General features: G+C 38.7%; 1 protein-coding gene across 8 annotated transcripts in view; it reads left to right on the top strand.

The window, feature by feature from the left end:
• Positions 1–25,766, top strand: part of ZNF521 (zinc finger protein 521) — a 230,235-nt gene that overhangs the window by 9,419 nt on the left and 195,050 nt on the right. For 2 of the 8 annotated variants that reach the window (XM_051774703.1, XM_051774716.1), the window contains exons 3-5: positions 8,108–8,170; positions 9,225–9,284; positions 14,880–15,059. In XM_051774703.1, the coding sequence (XP_051630663.1) occupies positions 8,108–8,170; positions 9,225–9,284; positions 14,880–15,059 (303 nt within the window). The remainder of the gene's footprint in view (positions 1–8,107; positions 8,171–9,224; positions 9,285–14,879; positions 15,060–25,766) is intronic. The other 6 variants (XM_051774707.1, XM_051774721.1, XM_051774732.1 and 3 more) reach the window with 3 other exon arrangements.

Genomic DNA, 25,766 nt, shown 5'->3' with positions numbered 1-25,766 from the left:
ACTTGCTGTGTTGCTGGACTAGATGATGTGATGTAGTGAGACAGTGTATTTGGGAAGACTAGGCTATGCTTTGACCAACAAAACTTTCTCTGGCACCAAATTATGATGGCTGAGTTTTTTTTCAGAGTCAAGTGAATTTCTAACTTTGACAGTGGCAGTAGGAAGGAGGAGGGGTTGGGGAAGTTAATTATTTTCCACCTCCAAAGAATACAATTGTGAGGAAGGAACTTTCTGATTCACTGGTTCCAGGACAACAGGATGTCAAGATCCATGCTTAATGTAACGTTTTCACTCTGAAGATGAGAGGAGGAAATGGGTTTGTATTGGTCTCTGCGTGCAACCACTGACTGGGAAGGGTTTGTGTTAACGTGACTTATAAGGTGCTAGAGCATAGGAACAGATTAGGTTTGCAATTTCTGGTGAATCTGTTGAGTAGAAGACATGCTTGTCAGATGCAAATGTAAATCTGTGAAGAAATGTCAGAAACCTTTAAGGTTGGGTACAAAAAAATAAGGCCTTGCATACTGCAAGACATTAGTGCAGACATGCTTAGTTTATAGTGACTGGTTGCCTAGTGGGATAGTTACATTGCACCAGGCTCTTGGACTCTTTATATAATTTGCAGGTAGTTAGGGGTTTATGAATGTTGTTGAGTAGGAACTACTTTAAGGAGACGTTAGGAAAAACTCGGAAATAATAGTGTATCTTAGCTTCTCCCCTATTGTAGACCTGGGTTTCTCTCTTAGTGCAATAGGATATCTCATAGCAGTGACTTATCTGACCCAACTTTTTGGAGATAAGGGAATAGGTTCCTTTCCTCCAGGTTAGAAGGAACTGAGGTGCTGTACTGCTGCTCTTCCTCTCCCCTTTGCTGAAGAGAGAACATTATTTGCTCTGCTAAAATGTTAGAGGCAGGAGTTCTGTTCTGTGCTTTGTCTAAAGGTGTTTGAATCTGTATCTCACTGGGAGAACATCAGTCATTACATAGCAACATATTGTGCTATGAGTGTGAGTTGCCCTGTTATTTGTGTCGATGAAGTTTCCCTTTTCAAAGGTGTAATTAAGTATTTGTTGGACAACGGGGTGACAAAAAGCATTCATACATGAGACTCATGACTCTAAAGGCTTGAGTACTATGAAGCAAGAGAAAACGGGGGTCCTGATCTGCCAGGTCTGCAATATTTCTTCTGATGAATTATTTCAGTGAAACTAGAACTGGAGTCCACATATCCCACGTGCCATGTGAGTGCCCTAACCACAAGGATAAAGTATCATGCTAATTCTCCTTCTTTCTAGTTCAGTGAGTATTGTAGATGAGATATGGCAGCTTCAACAGCAATGAATGAGTGCACCTCAAGTCTGAGGGTAAGTGCTCTTTGTTAGGAAGCTCACAGTGTGAGTACAAATCCTTCTGACTGACAGAGGAGAAAGTTCAACTGGTGCCACTCACATCCTGAGTGAGTGATCTAACTAGTGGGTGTGGGCAAGAGGGGGAAAGGAAGATGTGTTTCAACCCAAACATTTTCTGCCAGTGTCTTGCAGTGACCAGGGAAGGGTATATGAACTCTGAAGAACCGGCCCATAAGACGGCATCCAAATCCAGGGCAGGCAGGAGAATATTTAATCTTCCACTGTCCAGCAGTGGTGGGGCTTCACTTTGATTTCAGCATTGGGCTGCACAGCAGTGAGAAAGCTTTGATGGTAAAACCATAGACACTGCCTGACCTGAGTAGTATCTGAGCAGAACTGCTGGCAATTTAGATGCAGCATCCCTGCACAAGTTTTTTGGCTTCTAAGCTCATTTGTGGATATAGGCCATATAGCTGTTGTACATGATAGAAAGTCATCTAGAATAGAGCAGAGAGTTTGGGGGATCAAAAATAAACTTATAAAACCCTGGTATACAATAGATGGAGATCTTTGGTAAATCAGGGATAATCTCAGTAGAAAGGAGGTAGGTTTTTGGTGTGGTTTTTTTTTTTTTTTTACTCAGATAAATGTATGTCTTCAGGTAACAGAGCTAAAGCATGCAGCTGTATTTTGTTTGTACTAGAGCAGTGTCAGACAGTCTAAACTCCTCAATTTAAGTGTCTCATTTTAGTCACATAAATAAATAACTTTCAAAGGCAATGATCATCTACAGATACCTTTACTGTAAGTCCTCGTAGCCCTTCCTTACATTACATGTCTTCAGACTTGTGTAATATTGGTTACTTTGAGGTTCTGTGAGCCATGCATCAGCTGGATTCAAATTGCTCTCTCTTGCTGAGTTGTGACTTTTGTAGACAGTGTTTAATGAATTCCCTCTTTTCTAAGCAAAGTTGAAAATACAGGTCTGAAGGAGCATCAGAAATTCTTATTTATGTCGCTCTGAGTAAGAAAGCTTAGGTGATAAATAGCTTCAGTGTACTGAGAGGAATCCGAATGTGTTCATGTTAAGTACTGGCTTTGGTAATTAGGCTTAAAATTTTTCTTAGCCTCCTAACTTCTGTTTCCACCTAAAATGGACTGGCTGCCCACAGACACATTGTCAGGAATGGAGGTGGAATACTTGATCCAAGACAGGCAAAACAGCTGAAAGTCTTGACCCTGATACTAAGAATTAACTCCCAGAGAGATTCCCTCTTGCTTTGTTAATTCTCACCGTGGTCCTCTGTTTGACTCAGAGATCTATTATAATCTGTTACATTGCATGCTAGAGTCTTAGGGATGTCTGAAATTTACCTGAGGTTTATAAAAAGCTCTAAGATTCTTTGGAGAAAAGTACTTTTTAAAATATAACATTATTAGTTTACTTAAACAATAGAAATATGAGTGTGGTTTAACCTTGTTCAAGGATGCATGATTAGGGAGGCAAAGTTAGCATTCTGGGCAGGATTAATTAATCTGTTACCTCACTATCCAGAAAAATATATCCCCTCCAGCTCTGGGGTTTAGAATTATCCCTCTGCTGCTGGAAAGAGCGTCTTCTGCTTTTTCTGCACATAGTGTTATGTAAAACTGGACGTCTTTAGGCTGTCACATTTGGATACTGTCACCCTTGAGATCAAGGGTTGGAAGAATATCCAAAGGATTTCTTAAGCATAATTTCTTTCCACTTAAGTGTATTTATTACTTTTATGTTTATGTGCTGCCTAGGAAAATACTTTATTTTAGCATAAGAATAATATTTTCCAACCACTGCAGTTTAATTGGGAACTCCTAATTCAGTCTTTCTACAAGAAGAACATTAGGGGAAAAAACAAAAACTCAAGCTCAGTGTTGGGATAGACGAAAGAGAGGAGTGAAAAATACAAGTCCCTTTGTCTTCTGGAAAAAGCAAATGGAAGACTAAAGAATGCTTTATATAACAGGAATCTTTTAAGGAAAATAATTTCCAGTGTTAAGAAAATATCGTTACAATGCTGGGGGGGAATAGAAATAGGAAAGGAGGTATGTCACAGCACAAAGGAAAACAAATCTGACATATAAATATTCATGCATATGATTAATTGGATTTTTTTGAAGTTGTGGCTACACACAGAACTAATTTTCAGTGGAGTTCTGGAATGTAGATATTTGAAGTGTTGATATGCCAGTGCATTTCTTTTTCCAACTCTTCTAGCTCTAAAGTCTTTGGGAAGATATACATTTGGCAGTCAAATTGGTAATCAGGTTCTGGCTAGTAGCTGATATACGTGAATTGATGCTAGGTGGAGTTGTTCCGAACACAATATTTTCTTAGTAGTTCTGGACTTTTATGAGTGACAATTGTCTTAAAGGCCATTATGAAGCATTCTGAAATGGTTGTTGACTTACAGGAGTCACTCATTGAATTGCTGCTTACATGTGGCATAGCCAAGTGTGAAATCCTGTGCTTGCAATATGCTGGCCAGAAGAGTCTAAAAGGTGAGTCTTAGAGCGCCAGTGGCACTTAGGGAGAGAAGGTGTAGCCCTAGCAGATGATTCATGGGCATCTGATCCTGCATTTAATATTTCTCTGTAACTTCTTTAATTTCAGTTTTGTATCCTGACTGAACCCTTGTGGAGACATATTTCCACAGCACCTTATTGCAAGGTGTGAAACATCTTTAAAATCCATTGACTTTAATAGATTTAGAGGATACTCAACACCCTCTGCAACTGGCTCTTAAATTTGCCTTCTGCTACATGATTAATCTGTCTAATCATACTTAATATCTACCTGTAGATGGTGTCAGTATGAATGTCCTCTTGGTTTTTATGTGGCCATGAGGAGAAAGGAAAAGAAAAGTGGAGAGATACTTCCAGAAATTACAGTCATTTGTAGGTACTGAAATAATGGCACACACGTTTTATTTCTGTTCTGTTTCGGTAACTCGGTAAATTGTGTATTGATTATGCTAATACAGCTAGTGTCTCTATTACTTGTCTGCAGAAATTATTCACACATGTAGATTGAAGATGCACTTGGCAAAGTTACCATCCTAAGAAAAAGGCTTTTGTGCAAAGATGGTTTTAAATTGAATTACTAATCATATGCTAATGGATGTTTATAGATCAAGTATTGAATTGTAGGAAATGCAAAGTGCGAGTTAAAAATATATATTCTAAACTTCCTATCCCAACAGTCGTAGTTGTTATATTAGGTTTGTTTTCACATCTCTCAAGGAATATGTTTTAGGAAGGGATAAATCAATAGCAATCTATTTTTATAGTTTATTTGGGGATATGTGGCTTATCCTGCTTTGTTTAACAAGCTGAAAAGAGGCTCAGGCAATTGGGGCAGTTGTTTTTTTCTTTTTCAAAATTTATTAATCTACCTAGATTTGAAGAAAATAGAATTTTTCAATTATCTTTTGCTTTTATTTTATTATGGTTTGTAATAGGTCGGAAACCATAAATCTTAGCCAGAATTCTCCAAAAGGCATCCCTTTCAGTGAAAATGTGCTTTTCCATGTATCTAATTTTATCCATTTCTTTTCTGTACAAGATTTTTCCAGGCATCAACCAGAAATGACTTGTGCTCTTCCTTAGGGTGCTAAATCTACAGATTAACTTTTCAGTGAAGGAGAATCCTGGTTAGTCAGTAGAATATGAATGAGATTTTGCAAGCTAGAAAATCTGTATATATTTTATAGTAACTTTATAATCTCCTTCCTTTATCAGCTAGCCATGTGTCCCGTGAACAGACTTTAGGCAAAAGGGGTGAAATCCTTACTGATCAGCAGGTGTTGCTGTAGAGCAATCGGGAGATTAATTGTTTTTGGGACCTCTATATCAAAATTTCCACAGGTTTTCCTCATTGGCTGTCCTTGATGGTTCTACTTGATTTATTGGGTTGTTTTCCTTTTTTCTTTTTTTTTTTTTTTCCTTCTTTCTTTAAAAAGGAATAATTGGTCTTAATGCTGATGTTCAAGCAGCCTGAGCATAAGAGGTGCTCTAAACTGAAACCAGGGTTTGCCCTGGACACTGGCTGTACAAAAGCTGAAATGTCCTAACCTCTCACATGGATACAACTTCAGTTTAGATAGAGATTTTTTTTTTTAATTTTTTTCAGTAAAATTTTAAAATCTGGTATTTGTCCAAACCACAGGCTTTTATAATTGGAGATAGAATTGACATGATGGAATTCTCTTTTCCCTTACTGAGATTTTTTTTTTTTTTTTAAATTGCTCTCAAGAAGCCTGGTGCCACAGTTGTGGTGACCTGATCCTTTCTCGAAATTTTATTACTTGGGGGTTCCTGTTTGTTTTGTTTCTCAAGAGTTGCCCTGAGAAAATATATAGTAAGAAATTGATCATTCATTGTTTTAAGGAACACATAAGTCAACTGAGAAACACTTCACATCTGAAGAAACAGGTGACCCGTGGCCATAAACACGCAGTTGCAGGGACAAGGAATATTGTTGCTTTTGTGACAACATTGTTTAAGATGTATCTAGAAGTGCTGTTTAGCAGTAACATCATTTATTCATATTGTATTCAGAAGGTTTGTTCTACTTTCCTGAGGCCTCTCCTTCACTGGTGGTCCATGACTTTGTTACGTAGAGTTCATCTTTCCTTATGCTATAATGAAGATGGACATCCCTGTGCACAACTGCAGTCCTAGAGTATCAATAATTTTGATGTTTGAATTAATGACAGTGCATACATGCTACTGTTTTATTTGCATATCATCCTTGTAGCTTTTTAAAGTTGCATTTCATGCTAGTGCTAGAGAAATGTTTTTGGTTAGCAAAATTTAAAGCATCTGTTTATATAGATTCTGTTTAGAGATGCTTTCCTCTTCTGAAAGAAAATGGTGTAGTTAATGTTTAAGGGAAGTTTACTACATGTCACACTACCTTTCGTAGTCAGGTGAGTTTAACAGTGGTCTGAAGAGCTGAAATAGCACTGAAGTTTTCAGAATCTGGCTGTGGAAAGGTGTTAAGTGCTAATCAAGAGCTTATCTGATGCTACCAGCTGTATCTTACTTAATGTGAGGAATACCCCTGCTAGTTGGAGGAATGAGCTAACTTAATGCAAAGCAAAATGTGATGCTATTTTGTAGGTGATTTGTGCTAATGCTAAGATTTCCTTAATTCAGTGGGTTCCATGGAGTAGTTTTTTTTCCCTTTTATTGTATTTCCCCTTAAATATGGATTTAATTTTCCTGACAAATATGTTAGTCTACTTGACTATTATTAGCATGTCTTTGTGCCGTGGCCTGTTGTGACCTACTTGGTACTGTTGTGACTGAGAATCCTTAAAGAGATGAACAACAGTTTAGAAAGATGCTAGCCACAGAGTTAACTGCTTTTATACTTGTTTGCTTTTTTTAGTGCAGTAAAGACATAGTGGTCAGCTTTTGTTGAAAGCAAACCTCAGTTCTCATAGAATTTTCAGATCCCAGAATAGCAGGGAAGTTGTAAAATGTTTGGTTTCACAAGGCATATGCTGTCATGTTTTCATGGTACAAAATTGCATACCTGGAAACAATTTGTTAGGCAGTATCCATGTTTCTTTTTTCCATTTTAAGACATAGAAATGTTTGGTGTAGCTCTCAGTCAGCAGCATGAAGCTGAGTACATTTCACTGTGCAGTCACTTTTCAGGAGCAGCGAGAGATTCTGGTACTGCAGCTGGTGGCAGTAGACATTCAGGACAGAAAAGCAGAAAAAAATGAACTCTTGCATTTCAATTTGCAAGCACTTACAAATGGAGATCTTGTTTACTTCTCAGCAGATAGCCACTTGGGAATCAGTTATTGAAAAGTTCGTGTTTGGAGACCTCAATTCCATCTTGAAACTTAAGAAATTGTAGAGTTCTTAAACTGCTTTTCTGGACTGAGTTATGACATTTATCATGGTTGAGGACAGCTGATACATCTACAACCCTTAATAAGGTTGATCAATAGGTGCTAATGACCAAGGTGAGTTTCCTCTTGAGGGGTGGAAGAGTGGACTCATTTCCAGTTTTAGAGCTGTTCTTGAGAACCTTTTATGGAAATAGATCAACAGCTGATGATAGACACACACTGAGTCAGGTTGGGCTGCTGCAGATGTTTCCCTGGGGGCTTTTAGGGGGTCACAAAAGATGGTTGGTTTTTTTGGTTTTGTTTTCTTTCTTTTTTTTCACTTTTTAAAAAAACTATATAGTAGTTGTATTCATTATTTTTCTTGCTTTATTAATGAATCTTACTGATCTGTACTGCCTCAGTGAAAAATCCTTCTATTTAGGTTAGTTTGCGTTTGACCACATGTTCCTCAAAATTCAGCTTTTCGTGAGCTTTTCGGGCTGCTTTCTTTGTTTGGTTTGCTTTAGCTGTGAGGACCGCTGGGATGGCTGCTTCAGTGTAACAAAGCAAATCATACAGTATTATCACAGCTGAGGTACTGGTAACATTGTGGCTGCAAAATACAAGTTCGACTGAAACAATCAGCTCATAAAATCGTATTTTGTGAAATACTTGACTGACTCCAGGGCTGGGGAAACTTTTATCAGATCTCTGTAGATGAGAAGGGTTTGCTTGCTAGCCACAGCTCTGGGACAGAGATAAAGATTGTTTAGAGTCCTCCAGAGATTGTACTTGACTCTAATATATGCACTGTGTTACAAGTTTCTGGTGTCCTAAGAGTGTCCTTATGAAAACTGGTGTTTTTTTTCTAGAAACTCAGATTCTAGAAACAACCAGTTGTATGAAGCCTTGGGGTTGGCGGAGGAGGAAAAGAGGTACCTGTGGAGTGTGTATATGTATCTCTTCTTTTGCATATATGTCTAGATTTATATGTGACCCTACATGTTGCACTCTCTTGTCCCAAGAACCAGGAAAAATACCTCAAATCTTTGGACTTTAACTCAGTTGCATGATTATTTTTTGAGGTCTGAATTCTTGGGAGTGGAAATGCTGCAGAAGTACAGTCTTTCCCCTTTCAGCTTTTTCCCCTGTGGAGGCAGAATGAATTCTTTTCTCTCTGCTGTTCTCTAACTCAAAGAGTTTGGTCTTTGGGAGAATAAAAAGGAAATGGTTCTGCCTTTTAGCTCTTCCCTTACTTTTGCTTTGGGAGAGTCAATCTTACTTAGGCATAGTATCAGAGCATATGAGAACAGCGCTCTCTAATTTTTCAAAGTAGCAGCAGAATGGCTCTTGTTAGGTTCACTCACCCAACAAGTTTTGAATAGTGAATCTGACAAGAATTGTATTGTTTTTAGTTCTACTGCTCTGGAAAGCTGTGAGCCAAGGGAAAGATGCTGGCATGGTGTATACAGTAAAACAGCATGGGGTTAGTTCTCCTTTGCAAGGCTGTCTGCACTGCTGAGATGTTTGCTACTGAATATAGGATTATTATTATTTTTTAAAGCTTATGTATGAATTAGCACACACACCTCTCCCATCTGCCAGGAGAAGGCTTTCTCTTATCTGTGTGGAGCAAGCAGAATGTTAAAGCCCAGATTGTTCTCTCATTTAGTTCCATAATCAAATACAGTAAAGTGCATTGAAGACAAATATCCCAGAGGAAATTCGATTTGTTTTTTTAAGCCATGAAAATGATTTGATCACTCTGTTCTCAGATTTGTAGCTTCCATACAGCAATGTATTCTGTCTTGGTCTGGTCTACACTTTCGCACTTTGCAGTGCAGCTTTTCTTGCCTGTCTTGTGCAAGCATTGCTGGCTTTCAGAACTAAGGCTGGTGTAAAGATGCTAGAAACACTTCAGCTACCTACCTAACATCTTTTTTTGTTTGTTTTTTTTGTTTGTTTGTTTTGTTTACCTTTTTCTGACAGTAGAAGAAAATGAAACAGAGGACCATCAGGCAGGTGTGGGACACCCAGCCGCACAAACTGGTAATGCTGAATTCCTTCATTAGTGCTTGCTTACCATTTGACAACAGTGTGAGGGATTTTTGTACTGGGGTGTTTTTGCAATGCCTGCACTCTTCTTTCTCCGTTTCAGCTTAAAATGCATTCTTGGGGCTTGCAATGGAAAATAACATTCCTCTCCCGTTACCTTTCAATTTCTCACGATTAGAAATTCTGCCTTTTGTAGGTCAACCAGCTGAAAGTGAGATGCTTCTAAAGTGCAGCATGCTTTTCTTTTTTCTCTTTTCTTTTTTTGTTAAAAATAATCCTTCTCTACATTCCCCATGTAAAACACCACTCTATGCCATTTCAGATAAACTTGGTTATTCATTCCACTTAAACTATTTTTGTATTTGTAAAATATGTGCATAAGGGTAAATTCTTTTAAGATGTTTGTATAATTTCTTACCAGTCAGGGATTAATTAAGGGCTCCTTAAAATTAAGTCAGTGAGATTGTGTGGAAAAAACTGTTGTTTGAGTCAGGATCACAGGGATAAGTATTGTTATTAATGATGAAGAAATAATCATTAATTCCCAATAACAACAAGGACTCTTTTATTCTCTAACACAGTTCTGAGAATGCAAGAAATAATTTGTTTCTGTCTTTGGTAGTGGTTCCACCAAATTTTATCTGAAGAGAAAGACTGACTCATCAGAATAGTTTTATTCATTCAGCTGAGGTCACCTTTCGGTGTAAGGGCTGCCTCCTTAAGGATATTCCTCGAAGGCTAGTCATCTCTGAATATGTGTAGGTAATTTGTCTGAGAGCAGTTGGAGTTATTCCTCTTATGAAGGTGAAGAATGCAGTTAATTTTTTCTTCACTTAGAAGACTTTATATTTCTCTCGTATACGTGTCCTATGGGTATGTGTTTCGTGCCTTTTATAGGTTCTAGTGGCTTTGTGCATAAACTAGATTGTGTGAAAAGAGTAAATAAAAGTGAGGGAGTTCTTTGCCTTTTTAATGGCAAATTTCTCAAACGCTTCTCAATGTACATATGTCTCCATTTAGCCATCTGCAAACTTGAAAAAAAAACCCCAACTTGTACTGCTGTAGACACATGAAGTTGAAAAATAGACAACTGCAAAACTGGACATCGATATGTCAAGGAATGGCTGCTTTTCTGTATTTTCTTAAAAATGATTCTCCATGGTTAAGTTGTCTTGCTAGTTATTTATTTCCCATCATGTCCTGTGTTGTTCTCTGTTTGTTTCTAGGCAGGATTTAGCATTCTGTTTTTCTTTATAGCAAGAATGCAATGCCGATATTAAAGACAAAAAACCTTCTGATAGAGCAAGCAGTACAGAAGGCCCGCACTGTGTACACACTGCCAGAAGTTTTTATAGTAATACTTTGTATCTAAGCTCTGGCTCTAACCATTAAATGTGCTTTTTATAGAGTACCAAGTTATAATGTAGTGCAGCTACGGCATATTAATCTTACTGCAGAGATTTAATGAGGCAGTTGTTTTGCGATGGACACTATTGGGAGCAGGGAGCGACAGAGTTTTACTTTACCACTGAGCTGAAGAAATATTCCTTGCCTGGTAATAATTATAACCACATGATCTAAGTTTTCCTTTCTTTTGCCAGCACTTTTCCATGCAGAAGTGGCTTGGAAGGAGGTCTACTGCAAGACAGTGAAATGGATTGGAAAGGAGGCTGTTTTCTTGGTAGTTTGATGTTTTAGTTGTGATTATCTATGGATCCTTGCAACATAGACAGAAATATGTAAGATGAGTTTCAAGAATATAGACAGTCTTTGCCAGTCCACTGAGATGACTTTTAGATATTCATTACTTTTACTTGACTTTTATATGGGTTATAAAAAGTAAATGTGGTGAAACCTCGTTTTTACATGGGCAGAATAGAATTTCTACTGGTTGGCCTTAAACCGTTCCCATACTTGAAATTAATTGAAGTCCATGGCTTTATTGCCTCCAACACTTTTAAGCCAATGCAATTTTTCATTTTCCCCAAACTTGCAGTTTTATTAGACCAAGTTACAGCAATAACATCCCTTATGAGAAGGAGGAAGAAGGGAAGGGGAGAACCACCTGCCAGGGAACATAGTAATGAGAAAATCATGCTTCTTTTAATTTCCATTTATAAATAGTGTTAACATAATCAGGAACAGAAGACAACTGTTCTTTCTCTTATTTTTTTTAAGGTACCTTAATAGGCTGAATTTATTTCTGTTCCAAAAAAATAACCTTCCTTTCCCTACTAGATAATTTTCAATGGTATCTGCAGGTGGAGACAATGTGTGTGTATTGTTGCTGATGTGTATTGAAAAATTTCAGTTGGTGTATGGGCGGCCTCTGAAATAGGGCAGGGAAGTCTCTGGAAATGATGACAATGGTATTTGCAGATGTTGGGAAAAGTAATCTTACTGTGAAGACCATCTTTGTTGAGGAAATTGTAGCTATGACTGTTGCAGATATTGGGGAGAAAGAAATGTGGGAGATGAATGACATTTGCCCTGAAGTCTACAGAAGACCATGAGCTTTGAACAAGAGGTTAAAGAGAAAGTACAGATGAATGAATGCATATTGCATTTATAAAATGTTTTCTTCTAGTCTTTCAAAAGAGCTGCTCAAATAAGGTAGCTTATCCTCAATTTAAATAACTACTTAAGATTAGACTAACTCTTGATGGAAGATATTTGTTGTTGCAACAGAAAAGCTATCTATTCACAAAGTGTCCAAATGATATTTACTCTCTTAAATATCTTTTATTTTGGTGGTGACATCTCTTCACAGAAGCAGATCACAGTGGAAATGCATTCATTGAGAGGGGCTGAGACTGCCAGAACTCATTTCACAAAGCTGTCGTAGGCTAAACTTGAACCTAGGTCCCAGAGGGTCCCACTTAAGTGTTGACCTAAAAACAAATGTGCCAGTTGGCTAGAGCATGTATTCTAAAGTTGCAGCAGAAGGGAATAAGCTTGACTGACTTCTGTCCCTGTAGAGTTTATATCTGCAAATGCAGAAGGAGAAGCAAAACATTATTAGCCTTAAAATGATTCTAATTTTAATAACTGGTCGCTAAGTCTAAAGCTTTAAATTGAGCAATTCTTTAGACTTTTGTGCACTAAGGAGTGCATATGTGCCTACGTGTGTGTGTGTGTGTATTGCTGAATTCCTGTAAAATGCAAGCGCTTCTGAATAGTAAGTCTTGAGAATTCCCTTCCCTCCCTTTTCTTTCCTTCAGCATTGTACTTAAAGCAGTCAGACACTACTCTTACTTTAAAACAAACAGGTTTGTAAACTTTATGTGCAGCATTTAAATACTCGTGTTAAAATTCAAACCCAGTGCCCACATTTCCCTGAGTGCTCTCGGTTTTATGAGATGAAACTGGGACTTGAGCTGAACAACTAATAGTATGCAATGTGCACATGCTGCCTTCCAACAAGTGTTTAATGATGTTGGGGTCAGTTTGCAATAGTTAAGACAATTATTTAATTTTCCAAACTGCTTAGAACCAGGTGATCTCCTAACTGCTTTTATTAATCTTTGAAAATACCTTGGAAAATGAAGTGGTAATGGAAGTTATTAGATTTAGAGCATTTAATAATGGCTAAAATGACAAAAGGTCTTTTTATTTAATTAGCATCCCTTTTTTGGTTTGTAAATTTGCAGACTACTCTTCTATTTGGAAGTAGCAGCCCAAGTGGAAATTTCCACTCTTGAAAGAACCTTGTGGATGTAATTTGTCATATAAGGACTCGGTGTATAGGCATGGCTTTTGCACAGCAAATATATTTTTGTCTTCAGAATGTGTTTTTTACTTTTAAAAATTAATCTGGTTTCTCTCTGTAATATAATTCCCTTAAAAATAAATTCTGCCCTTTACCCCTGTCAGAGAAATTCCTTGGTTTTGATCACAAGCCACATGGCATGAAAAAGACTTCCTGACATGGGTCATTTCCAGTTTTTGCTTGCAGGTCCATCTGTGTTTGCACAGTTGAAGGGCAGGGTGCAGTAGTGTGGACCAAAGGATGCAGAGAGATGATGAGAGCTCTGACCTTGGTTGTGGGCAGCAAGAAATACAGGAATGACTGTGCCCACATTACTGTAGGGTGCTGAGAGAGGATGTAAGAGTGGTTTAATGTGGAATCACCTTCCTACTTCTCCCCACCCCTTCATCACTGTAATATGAATTTAGTGTTGGCATGTTTTAGTTTCTTTCCTTCCAAGGAGTTGTGCGTGATCCTAATCAATTGAAATGCCAAATAAGGTGGGTTCATGGATAGCACCTCTTTGTTCCCCTGGCCAAGAAGCCTACTCCTGGCTTCTTAGTCACCCACTTGGCTAAAGAGCACAACATCTTAAAATGTACTTGCACAATCTCCTGTTATTATGTGAGTTTGTCCCTGTTTTCTAAAATGACTTATTTCAGTCTCAGCTCTCTCAAATATCTAAAAGGAAAATGAGGCAGCCAAAGCAGAAAAGGGAAAAGTGGTGAAACACTTGCATTCCTTTTGCTGGAATGTACATAACCATTTTTCTTCTTCATTTCACTTGTTGTACTGTGGTTCCCAAGGAAAAACAAAGTTAAGTGCCAGCTTGCTTTATTAGGGAAGACAGATTGTTTTATTTCTGTCTTTTGAAGGAAGCTTTTAGTAAAGTGGGCAAAAAGTCAGGAGTAGTTAAAGCTACTCCGCTCTTCCTCGGAGGAGGAAAAGTTCTAGAGTACGCATTATCGCACTGTGCTGGTCATCTGCAGAACCAAGGCAGTGCAGCAAGCTCTGTGGTGTCTCTGCATGGGGGGGGTGGTGAGACTGCGTACTTCTTCCAGTTTAGAAGCTTCAACTGGGCTCAGGGCTGCTGATCTGAGGCTGGAGCTGTCCTGTTGTCCCCAGAATGCCTGTTAGCATGTCAAACAGACAAAGCTTTCCTTGTGGACTCTTTAGGTTTTACAATAATTAGTTTCCAGTTTTCCATGATCTGGTGAACACAGGAGCTTGATCTTTTTTTTTAAGTCATACGCAAGTTCAAAGCACGTGTAGCATTTTGACCCAGGGTATAAGCTTTCCAGGGCTTTGTGCGTCAAATAGTGTGGTGATGGAGTATTGGAGTGGGTTGTAAAATAAAGATTAATTTCATGTTTATGTAAATGAAATTTGTTAGTCTCTTAATTCTGGTAATTTCCTGTGAAACGCTGTAGTTAACAGAGAAAAGAGGTTCCTGCACACTTATTGATTTGATTTTTCTTTTCATTGAAAAACTAATTGCATAGGTGGTTTATCCTTTCTTACGATGATCAAAGCAGCTTCAATAGCTGTGATAAAATTGACAAACCTAACACTGAAGCATGGAAGAATAGCTTAAGTGAGAAATGGAGCTGTGTTTGTGGGAGTTGAAGGGAAATTATCTTTTCATTGAGATTAGAAAAAAATTAATGAAAAAAAGCCTCCTTTGCTTATTTAGCAATAAAATCTACAGTGTGCTGCAGGCTCATGCCAAGTATTTTTCTTCTCATCATTACCACAAGAACCTATTTTGTTTTTTTTTTTCTTTTCCTTTTTAAATATTCTCTTCTTAGATGCCTGACATCATGGTCTTGATTTTCTTTCAGACTCTAACTGTAAACTAGAAGACAAGGCAGAAGATGGAGATGTGCTAGACTGTAAGAAAAGGCCGGATGAAGGGGAGGAGTTAGAAGAAGAAGCTGTGCACAGCTGTGACAGCTGCCTCCAGGTGTTTGAGTCACTGAGCGATATCACAGAACACAAGATTAGTCAATGTCAACTGACAGGTAAACAATACTTATCACTTTGTGGCTTTGTGCACTGTTCTATTTCTGATTCCCATCCTCTGCTTCTGATCTCCTTCTTCCTTCCTCAGTTATTTTATTGCTGCACTTGAATGCTTGGGTGAGACCTTTATAAACAGATTTTGGGACAGGATTATACTGTAAATGGATCATTATAAATTTCCTTAATACCAAAGGATATATGCTGCTGGGAGTATTTTCTAGATTCATACTGTACAGCTTTCCATACTTTGCTTCTATGTGTATATTCCTAAGTCACTTGTGAATGCAGAGGGTATTTGTAAGTTGGGTTTAGGTATCATAATGTCACATAACGAATGAATTTGCACAATGGCATGTTGCAGATCTGAGCTGGATGTTGTGCTAGTCTCATCTGTTAACTACAAATGACTGTACAGTAATCACTACCTGAAAGTTGAGAGGAGCAAAACAAACTGTTAGAGGGGAAAATAAAATCTCAGGTTCAGTCAAGGAACAGAGCTGAGTGCTGATCAGATACTACTGAATTGAGTAGAGCTGGGTGAATGGACCTGTAGACCTCCCAGATTCCTCTTCGAAATTATTGTAGGCAGCCCCCTCACTGAGAAAACCACATGAAATCTACTGAAGTAGTTTTGCCCTCTAAATTTAATAGGTCTTCTGATGGCACACACTGTAGATCCAAACGGACTTGGTATCAACAGAAAGGCATTTATATTTTTTTAGTAGATATTACTTTTGGTTTAACCTCTACAGTGTAAAATGTATTTATTGTGTAGTGCAGTTATGTTAAAAACCTTTCTTTATTATGGCTTTTTCCTTAAGTAAGGAAAGCCATCCTTCCTATTTGCGAATGCTTTTAGAAAGTGTGTATGTGCTCATGTTTGGAAAGCTTTCTGAGTTAGCTTTGGTTCCAATGGATTCATAGGCTAAGCCCTGTCAGAATGACATAAAAGTCAGATAGCAGTACTGCTCTTGAGGACAAAGTGTGAGAAGTGAGCAGAATAAGAGGGCAGGAGAAGAAGGAAAGTTGAGGAAGTAATGTGAATTTGTCAAGTGATTTTAATCCTTACTTCAAATTATGGAAGATGAAAATCTGCTGCAGCAAGAAGTGTTTGCTTTTATTAATATAATGCTTTGCTTTTCTTGCCTGTAAAATGTTTTTCTGACTTAAGATACAATCAGTTCTGTCATTTTCTAATCACTCCTACAACCTCTAGCTTGTACTTTTCTACAGTGCTCATGGTTTCTGGTGGTAGGGATATTCTCTCCTGACTTCAATAACTTGGATATTTTTCTCTCATTTTCTTTATGCCTCTCTTCTTTCTTTTGCTCTTTCTGTGTTGAAAAATTAGTGGCTTCAGCTTATCTCTTCCTTCCCTCTCCTGGAAAGCACTCCCCCTGCCCCAGTCCCCTGGAACTCCCCTTTACTGTGTTGGATCCCATTTATTCATGTGGTTTTTTTACCTTGATCTGATACAACCATTTCTCCTTTCTGGTTAGCTAGTTGCTGCCCCTTTCTACCAAGTGTTTTCTCCGCTTTAAAGCTGCAAGCAGAATGCACTGAACAGTGCTTGCACAGTTGGATTGAGAAACTGAAGAAAAGCAGGGGGGGGAAGCAGTAAGTAGGAAGAATCCCAGAGCACTGCTCCTGAACAGCAGTTCTGGCTGAGAGCAGTGTTGCTAAATGAGAGTGAAAATAAGTACTCTGGATTAGTCAAGTTGGGGTGCATGTGTGAAGGTAGGAATATATTTATGATAGCAGAGGATGGGGAAATGAAAATGAATCTTGAAGGAAATTGCTTAAGTTCCTAAAAATACCTTTGCCTCTCTTTCAAGGAAACTTGTGATAATGAATGGGTAGAGATCAGACTTTTTGAAAGCTAATGAAGTGAACAAAATCTGAAATTGCACACCCTTCTGGAGTACAAAGTTGACAAAAAGCCAACTGTCCTCTGTTTCTAATTATAAATGACCTAAATACACCCTTAGAGTTGAGAAAGGGGCCTGAATGGCATGGCTGGAGTTGAGAATTTCTTAAGCAGAAAAATGCTAAGCAGGTAGTTAGTGAGGTAAATTCGATGCAGGGTCCTAAGGTGCATGTATGACCTCACACTAAGAATACAACATTTAAGAAAACCTCATTGATTTAAATTATTTTTAATTAATCAGTGACAAACAGTTGACAGACATGTAGCTTCCCTTTCTTTTCTGAAACCCAGTATATATCTGACAAAAACAAAGTTTACTTTTAGCATTTTAGGTAAGCTCTTTGGACTCTTTCTCTTGGACTTCCAGAAGTGCCTTTGGGTACAATTCTCAAAAGGTTTTTTAAAATGTGTGCTGGTTGCACCTCCCTTGCTCCTCACAGTCTTCTAATGCAACAGGGTGTTATGTAATTTCTCTGGTTGCCTCCTTTTGGAGGAGTCTCAGTCCCAGAAATTAGGAGACACCCTATGATGTCTACTAATATATCTACAAATATATCTGTCACTAAGTTGCTAATGAAAGCCAAGAGGTTTACAAAATTTACTTTTTCTACTCTGTTCTGTTATTTGGATCAACTCTGTGGAGGAGCGCAGACCGTGTCGTCTTATCATGATGTAAGATTTTTCCAATCTGTGTCTCATCTCACGTATGGAAGAGTTGCCCAAGATGTCCATTATGTAAAAACGCCAGAGCTGTCAGCCTCTAAAGTTCACATTTGAGTTGTGAAGCCCTCCAAACCCTGATTTTTCAGATGGCTGAGCCATCCAGCTTGTCTGGATTTTACTCAGCTTCGCTGAGGTGCTCTGTGAGGTGCAACAGGGTACTGTGCTTCAAGTATTTATGAATTGCATATGTTGATCCAGTTGTATGGTCATTTTCAACAAACAAGATGGCAAAACAATGGCTTAAGACAACCCTTTAGTAAAACTCTGAATATCAAACATGAGATTTGAGTGTCATAGTGCCTTGACAGTCCCTAGTTCTGCCAATCTTGTAATATGCTTGAGAATGTGGCTAGGCACTTTTTATTCTCAAATTGATACCGAGACTTCTAGTTTTTGCATTTGAAATTATCAGATGTGTTTCTCTGAATTTTTGAAGTTCAGTGGAAGGAGTAAAATTCCTTTATTGAATCTTCATTCTGTACTCTCAACCAAAGATAGGAATGGGGAGAAGGGAGCTGGTTTATCTGTTTTATTAAACAGTGCTCCCAATCTCTCAAAGTGTCAGTCACCCCCACCTATTCAGAGGATAGTGGAAGATGAGAGTTACAACTCTGTGAGATTTAGCTCTCAGGTTCTTGAATTACTGTTCTCTTGAAGGTTTTTTCAAAGGAGGAGAAAAAAATTCTCCCCAACTGGTTCCTTTCTGTAATCTGTTGTTTGAATTGAACTCATGTTCTTTTTTCTAGAGGAGGGCATAGTTACTCTTTTATCCTAATGTGTGCGCTATTGATCTTTTCAATTTGGATCTGATCCAGTATCCATTGAAGTCAATGAAAAGATTCCCATTGACTTCAGTGGGGGATGGAACAGGCCCTTCATGAGCTATTTAGTAATATTTTTTGCTATCTTCTGAAATTCTTGTACTGAAGCTTTCTCTGAAAAGGTGATGATTTATTTATGTTAATTGCTGACAATTCCTGTGATGTTTGTGGAATACAGATAATGGATAAATGGGGGGAAAAGTCCAAAAAATGCTTTGCAATACTTGTAACCAAGGACAGATAAGATACTGAACTATATTAATTTAGCCATTACAGAAGACTGGCAATAAAAATATGGATTTAATAGTGATTCTGTCTGATGTTAATGCTTTTTATTCTTCCTGCAGCATTTCATTTAATAACTCAAACCACTTGCACATTGTCATCCTCTATGTTGTGTGTATAAGCAAAGGGTCCAATTAGCATGGCTATGAACCTGATGCCTTTCTAGTATATGTCAGTTTGGATCTCACTATAGGAACATAGATGCAGGATCAAATATGGTGCACTACTGATAAACCCTCAACTGTACCTTCTCTCCTTCTGCCAACAGAAAAAGAAACTTAACCTTTTGCATTGCTGCCATATATGCTGTTGGTAGGGCACAATTTGTCTGACACTTTTCCTAATTGTCTCCAGCATGAGTTATAATCTCTTTTCCCTGCACTGTTTATTTCACCTTTCAGCCCTCAGAGATCCTACTTTAAGAAGTCTCCCGTGTATATGTGAGACATGTGTATGCCTCTCCACTGGCTGGCTCTGTGTTCAGAGGTGTTCAGCTCAAGCTTGGTTCTCTTCAATATCCTGTAGATCACTTTGGCATCAGAAATCTCAACTATAACCAGAGTAATACTAGAAAAACGAGCATCATACTTGCAGCGAACATGGCAGTCTAGTTGGCAGAGTTGCTGAATACAGTGGACATCCTAGCACACAAGACTGCCATTTCCACCTGAATGTCAGTAGACCTAGTGCATGTTACAGGACTTCCCTACTAGCCTTGTTGGCATTACAGGCTGTAAAATTTGCCTGAAAGCAGACTACTGAATCCTGCAGTCCTGGCTTTAAGGCTAAGGGTGTTCTGAGGTATTTCTCCACTGGGGATGTTTATTTTACCTCTAAGTGATTAGGTAAACTTAGTTTTATGCTTTGGGCTCTAGCTTAGTTCTAGAGCTCTGACAGGTTGAGTAAGTATGTCAGGTAGAGCTGATAGCCATTCCCGTTATCCCCTAAGCTGTTTCTGATGTTGAAAAGGTTACTGGTTATCACTGCGTGTCCCCTGCCAATGAAGGGATGCAGTCATGCCCTTTAGCCCTGTTCAGAGATTCCTCTCATATGCCATCTGAAAAGAATTCCATCAGATGTATTAGGGGCCCATTGTTCTGAGTGCTGCTCTCCATCAGCACTGGAGTATCACAAGGCTGGGAACTCCTGGCTAAGTCAGTATTTCTGTGTTTCTGACCAAAATTAATTTTCATGGATATCATCATCATCCTGTGTGGTTGAGAAACACCTTCTTGCATGTCTAGAAATAAGAGCTTGTGCTACCTAACAGATTCACAGACAGCATTCACCATGAGTGATCATAGAGATTCCACTGTAATAGTTTCCTTCTCTTTCCTCTTTTCTTTTCTTCCTCGTGCCCAGAAATCTTTCATCTTTCTGAATGAGCTGGTAATACCAGGACCATCCCTTCACTAGAAGACTTAAAAAATTTCCAGGGGATTTTGTCCCAAAGGTTGTATGCTGTGCATAGTGAGACTACAAGATAAATCTTGTGAACACTTGATGTTACCATGCTTTGATATCCCAGATAGAATTGCTCTTCCTACTAGCAAAAGAATCCTAGAACTGGCCAAATATATTTCATTTCTAGCCATTATTTTTTCAGTTTTCCACTATGTGTGTGGAGAAAAGATACAGGACAAGTGTCCTTGGTCATTTCTGCAGTACAGAGAAAAATCTGAGCTTGATAAAGGTGCTTCTGAGGACAAGGGCCCTAAGAAGTTAAATATATGATGCACCAAAAGCATATTCATCTGCCTCATTGCAGTTGGTGGCACACTGCCAAGCACTGTTTGCCAAGTACAGTTACTTCACTTGAGAGAGCCACCCTGTTTCTCTTGAGAGTTCTTGCACCAAGGACTGCATATGGATTTTACATTAAACAGTTATTGAATGAAAGACAAACAGTGTTTGAACTGCGGACTTGAGCTCAGGCCTCTCTTTTTCTTTAGAGGGCTTCCTAGTTGCTGTATTAGACACATGTTTCTACTTTTCTATTTGCTTTGGACCACAAACTTCTGACGTCCTTTCCACAAAATGGCATTCTGTTTGACAGACAGTGGGAAGCAGACCCTCACCTCCAGTTTCTTGTCCCAGACAACACACATGGTAGTTCAATGTGCTTCTTTGAATTTGCAAGTTGCTGACTCGCATCTTTTCAGGATTATGTGGCCCAGAATCCATATCGGCAAATCCTTGATATTTGCGGAAAAAGGGGGATAGAGTGGTAACTACAGTCTCTGTGTCCAAAGATCATAATTTTGAATTCAGAGGGCAGTGTAAAGCCTGTCAGTTGACTTGGATGGAAGATTTAGAAACATTACTGAATGGTCAACACTATACAGAATCTGCCACACAGAAGTTCATGTGCAGAACTGCATGCTCCTATGGACAATAGAGGAAGGTTTTGATGGTTGTGTTCTTAGATTTTCATATCAAAATTCTGAAAAAATACTTCTGTAACTAGCTCCTACAGACATGCTCAGACATGGAGGGAACTTTTATAGGGTGGAGCTGGAAGCTGTGAAAGTAGACTGCATAGCCTTCTTGCTCTTCTTCAAAACCTGTGTGTTTTATCTTTAGGAGACAATAGATCCATGATGAACAGCCAACACAGGCATAAACCCCTCCCCTTTTGCTTTGAAACCATTAAACTCTGCTGTTGAGATTGTTAATCAGTCATAAAACCAATAGATCTTCACCTCCTGGGTGTTTTAAAAGCAGCCTGTTGCACTTCCTGAGTTGTCTGTCAGTGACCTCTTGTAAATGAAAGCAGCTGATGATCTGTGTTATGGAACTGTTATTCTTGACTTGGGGAACCCCCGTAATAAACCTGTTCACAAGCATTAATTGTACCAGAACTCTTGCTCTGTTTGGAGGTGGGAGAGGAAGCAAGCAATGTCTTCCAAGGAGGTTTGAATGCTTCCTGTATATCTTTCATTGATAATTTTTTTCCTGATTTTTTCTTCTTAATTTCCTCTTATTCTAGCCTGATTTTCCATCACTAAAAAAGGTTGGTGATTTTCTTAGAGCATACTAGCAAGGATAGTTTTGTTGGACTTATCTACTCCATGTGTCCACCAAGGACTTCACACCATGTGAACCTGAACTCCCAACATAATGGCAAGATACTGGATCTGATCCAGTGTCCCTGCATGGGTGAGGGCACCATTGCCTTGCTGAGTACCATGGACAGAGACACCTCCTTGCCAGCCCAGGAAGTATTGGTCTGCAGCAAAAGTGCTCAATTGGAGACTGTAGTTCTCTCATTGGCAAAGGGATTTGGTGTAGGCAGCCCCAGTGCAGGGGTTACCAGATCGAATTCCTGGTAGAACTGTCTCTCTGCTGTGTGCTGTCTTTCACATTTAAATAATCTAGCATCGTATATGGAGCTCTCAAGGCTCATCTTGCAGCTCTTTGTGCCTTACTGGGCAAATGGAGTATGGCAGCAGAGTTTGTCCAAAGTGCTCTTACGCACCCAAAGTATCTATTCCTGTCTGGAACATGAATCCAGTCATCCTGGAACTTGGCAATCTCACTTGAACCAAGCTTTTGCTCAAAGGTTCCCAAGTAAATACTCTTTCACTGAAGATATAAGTGAATACTGAGGACAACAGTACACTGGTTGGCAGTGCGTTAAAAGACATCATGTGTCTGTCACCTACAGTCTGTTTTAGAATCATAGAGTCATTAAGGTTGGAAATGGCCTCCAAGATTATCGAGTCCAGCCTTTGACCGAACACCACGATGTCAACTAAACCATAACACTAAGTGCCACGTTCAGTCATTTCTTGAATACTTACAGGGATGGTGACTCCACCACTTCCCTGGGCAGCCCCTTCTAATGCTTTTCACTTTCAGTGAAGTAATTCTTCCTGTTTTCCAACCTGAACCTCCCCTTGAACAGTTTCAGGCCATTTCCTCTTGTCTTATCACTGGTTGCCTGGGAGAAGAGGCTGACCCCCATCTGGCTACAACCTCCTTTCAGGTAGTTTTAGAGAGTAGGGAGTAGCTCCCTAGCTTCTTCAGAGTTGGTTTAAGTGCCTTCCTGGCACTCTGTTGAAAATCTACCCTAGCTGGATCCAGAATTTTGCTTATTACATTGACAGTCTGTTGTTCCATTTATTTATAGCCACTGCTGGGTGTTCTAAAGGTCAAGCCGTTTCCTCACAGAACATTTCCAAATGGGCAGTACAGGGCATCTCTCTGCATTACTGTTTGGGTACTGTGACTTTCCCATTGAATATTAACTTTGCTCTCTGAGTGTTCAAGTGACATCTCCTGCCTGTTTCAGAAGAGGGTCCGGTTTCTGAGATCTGCCAGGTGATGACATGAGGTAATCCATTGACCTTTATCAGGCATTCTGTGCAGAACGCAACTGCCAGTGCTCATTCCAGTTTTGGGAGAGCAGTACTATAATCACTATTTGATCTATGCAGCTGAAATTCCTAATTCTCATTGTTCAGGAAAGATGGTTGCCTGCAGGGAAGGGAAGGGAGGGGGCAAGGGGAATCATCAACACTGGCACATATGTGAAAAAGAAAAAATAGTCATTACTTACCCTATGATAACTATGTTCCTTCCAATTACTGTTGTAATCAATATAGATCCTGTGGCCAAGCTTGTCTTGCTTTTCACAGTCCTCAGTAATACAGACTTTGAATTGTAAAGCTGCTGCTGATACAGGGTCATAGCTACCCTGACCTTTTTTCAGTACATGGGAATTCATGTGTATGATTCCAACAGACACACTATTAAAAATAAAATAATGATTGTCTTGCATGTATGCATATATATACACCTACAGTCCATATTGACTAAGTGTTTCAGAGAATCAACTACTGTGGAGTAAATAAATACCTGTTGTTTATTTTATGCTTCTATTTTACTGGAATATATATAATATATTGTCAGTGTATTACAAAATGGATCTTGTTGCCATGACAAATTGTTCTTTTTAAGTGGTGAATTTCCTGCACCTTCTAAAATAATTTTCTTGAAATACTTGCTGTTTTTATTATTGGTGCTTGCTTTAATTACCATTTAGAAATGAACAGAATGGGAGGTACAACAGATTATCATTACTTATATGTTCAGCAGTAAATTCATAGCTTGAAAACCAAATGTAACAAAATGCCCCACAGCTCTTTAACACTTTGCTTAATACAGTTGTAGAAAAACCTTAATTCATGTTTATACAGTCAGCTGTAGGGTTTTAAGGCTTCCGGGCGATGTGGTAGTTCACTAACATACCACCTATGTGGGCTTTGTTTATCCTTTCAAACAGCATCTGAAGGGTCTAAAAAACCCACTTTTCATGAAAAAAAAGAGAGTAGTTGGAGGAGAAAGGTCTTTAAAAACATTCCAGTCCCTGCCTGGTCTTGGCATAATTTCCTGTCTGGGGTGGTTCAAAGTCACTTCTGCTTCCATACTCAAGGAATTGGGTTAAAACAAAGAGAAAGCATATTTTAATTCACCCAAAGTGTTCTGAACTATACTTTGTGCCTTTTGAGAAAGACACCTTTTGTATTAAATACTCTGTTGTGGAAATCCAGTGTGATGTTCAGATAGAAATTTAGACCTGGCAGGGAATGCTGCATCTGTAGACAACACTGGAACCTGCAGTCCATTTTACTAAAGCTCCTCTGTCTTTTACATGACACCAAATATGCCATTAATTCCAGCCGTTCTTCCAAAATGACTGAGAGTTGAGGCAAACTCTTTCTCAGTGTGAACCCTTCATATTCCTAATTTTATATCCCTGTACTTATACTAAGAGGTCATAGTCCTTAGCTGGGGATATCATTTGGGAATGCTGTAGTGTAACTGAGATCTATGACCTCTTAATAAGCATCAGGAGCAAGAGATCGGGATCATTCTACAACATGCCCTGGGGGTACTTTCCCTTCAAGAAGGCAAGCTGGAACTGTTCAACTTTTTTCTTTCTTTCAGTTTTTTACCTTCAGGGGGAAATTGATCGATTTGGAGATGATTATTCCATAATCTCTGAATTTTTCTCTTCTACGCTGCAATGGGAACTCCTTGAAGTTTAAAGGGATGAATCTCTTGTGTGCACTGTGGAATGAACCCAAGGAGTTTATGGGGACAGCAGTCCTTTTTGCACAGTTAGTGTAGTTGTAGGCAAGTTTGGAAATAAAATATCAGGAGGATCTGTGGACAGAAAAGGGTAAATTTGTTATTAAATTTGGCTGACTAAGTGTGATCACTTCTCTCAGTGGATGCTTCATTTGGGATTTATTTTCTGGGGACTAAAGTGGGATTTACCCAGAAATGTGGGTATATTAAAGACACGGTAGACATGAGAGTTGTCATTGAAGCAAACTGGAAAAGGTGAACTAGCAGCTGACTTCTAAAAAATTCAAACTTGTCAAAGAGTATTTGTTATGGATTTAATAACAGCATGAAATGCAGGGACTTCATCTGTGAGATTTTGGTTTAAATTTACTCTTAACAGTGATAACAAAATCAAGTTTTTATACATGTACAAGTAAAGTGATTTAATATTTTTGTCTGTAATATTTCTGAAGCACATAAAATGCCATAAGTTATTTTACCTTTATGTAAAACCAGGGAAAGTATGTTTTCAGGACAGGGAATGAACTGAAACACATATTTCAAAATGTCTTTTGAAATAGAGTTCTATGTAAGATAATGCCATGGATTGGTGTTTATAATGTGATATATATAATATATGGAAATTACTTTTAAATTTCATAAAAATACCTGTCACTGGTTTATTACCTCCCTCACTGTGACCAGAACTGGTGTGTCTCGTTTGTTTTACTGCTGGATCCCAGCAGGAAGTGCAGTCTAATGACTGAAGGAAGGTTGGGTGACTCATGCGGGGGAGGCTGGAGAAGGGTCAAGTTTTTCAAGTACTTTGCAAGCCTTCTACCAGCTGAAAAAGCAAAGCATGGGGAAATGAAATG

The sequence above is a fragment of the Manacus candei genome, unplaced genomic scaffold, assembly GCF_025592945.1.
Source record: "Manacus candei isolate 608988 ecotype Guabito, Panama unplaced genomic scaffold, ASM2559294v1 h1tg000008l, whole genome shotgun sequence".
Lineage (NCBI taxonomy): Eukaryota > Metazoa > Chordata > Aves > Passeriformes > Pipridae > Manacus > Manacus candei.
This window is presented reverse-complemented; position numbering and strand designations above follow the sequence as displayed.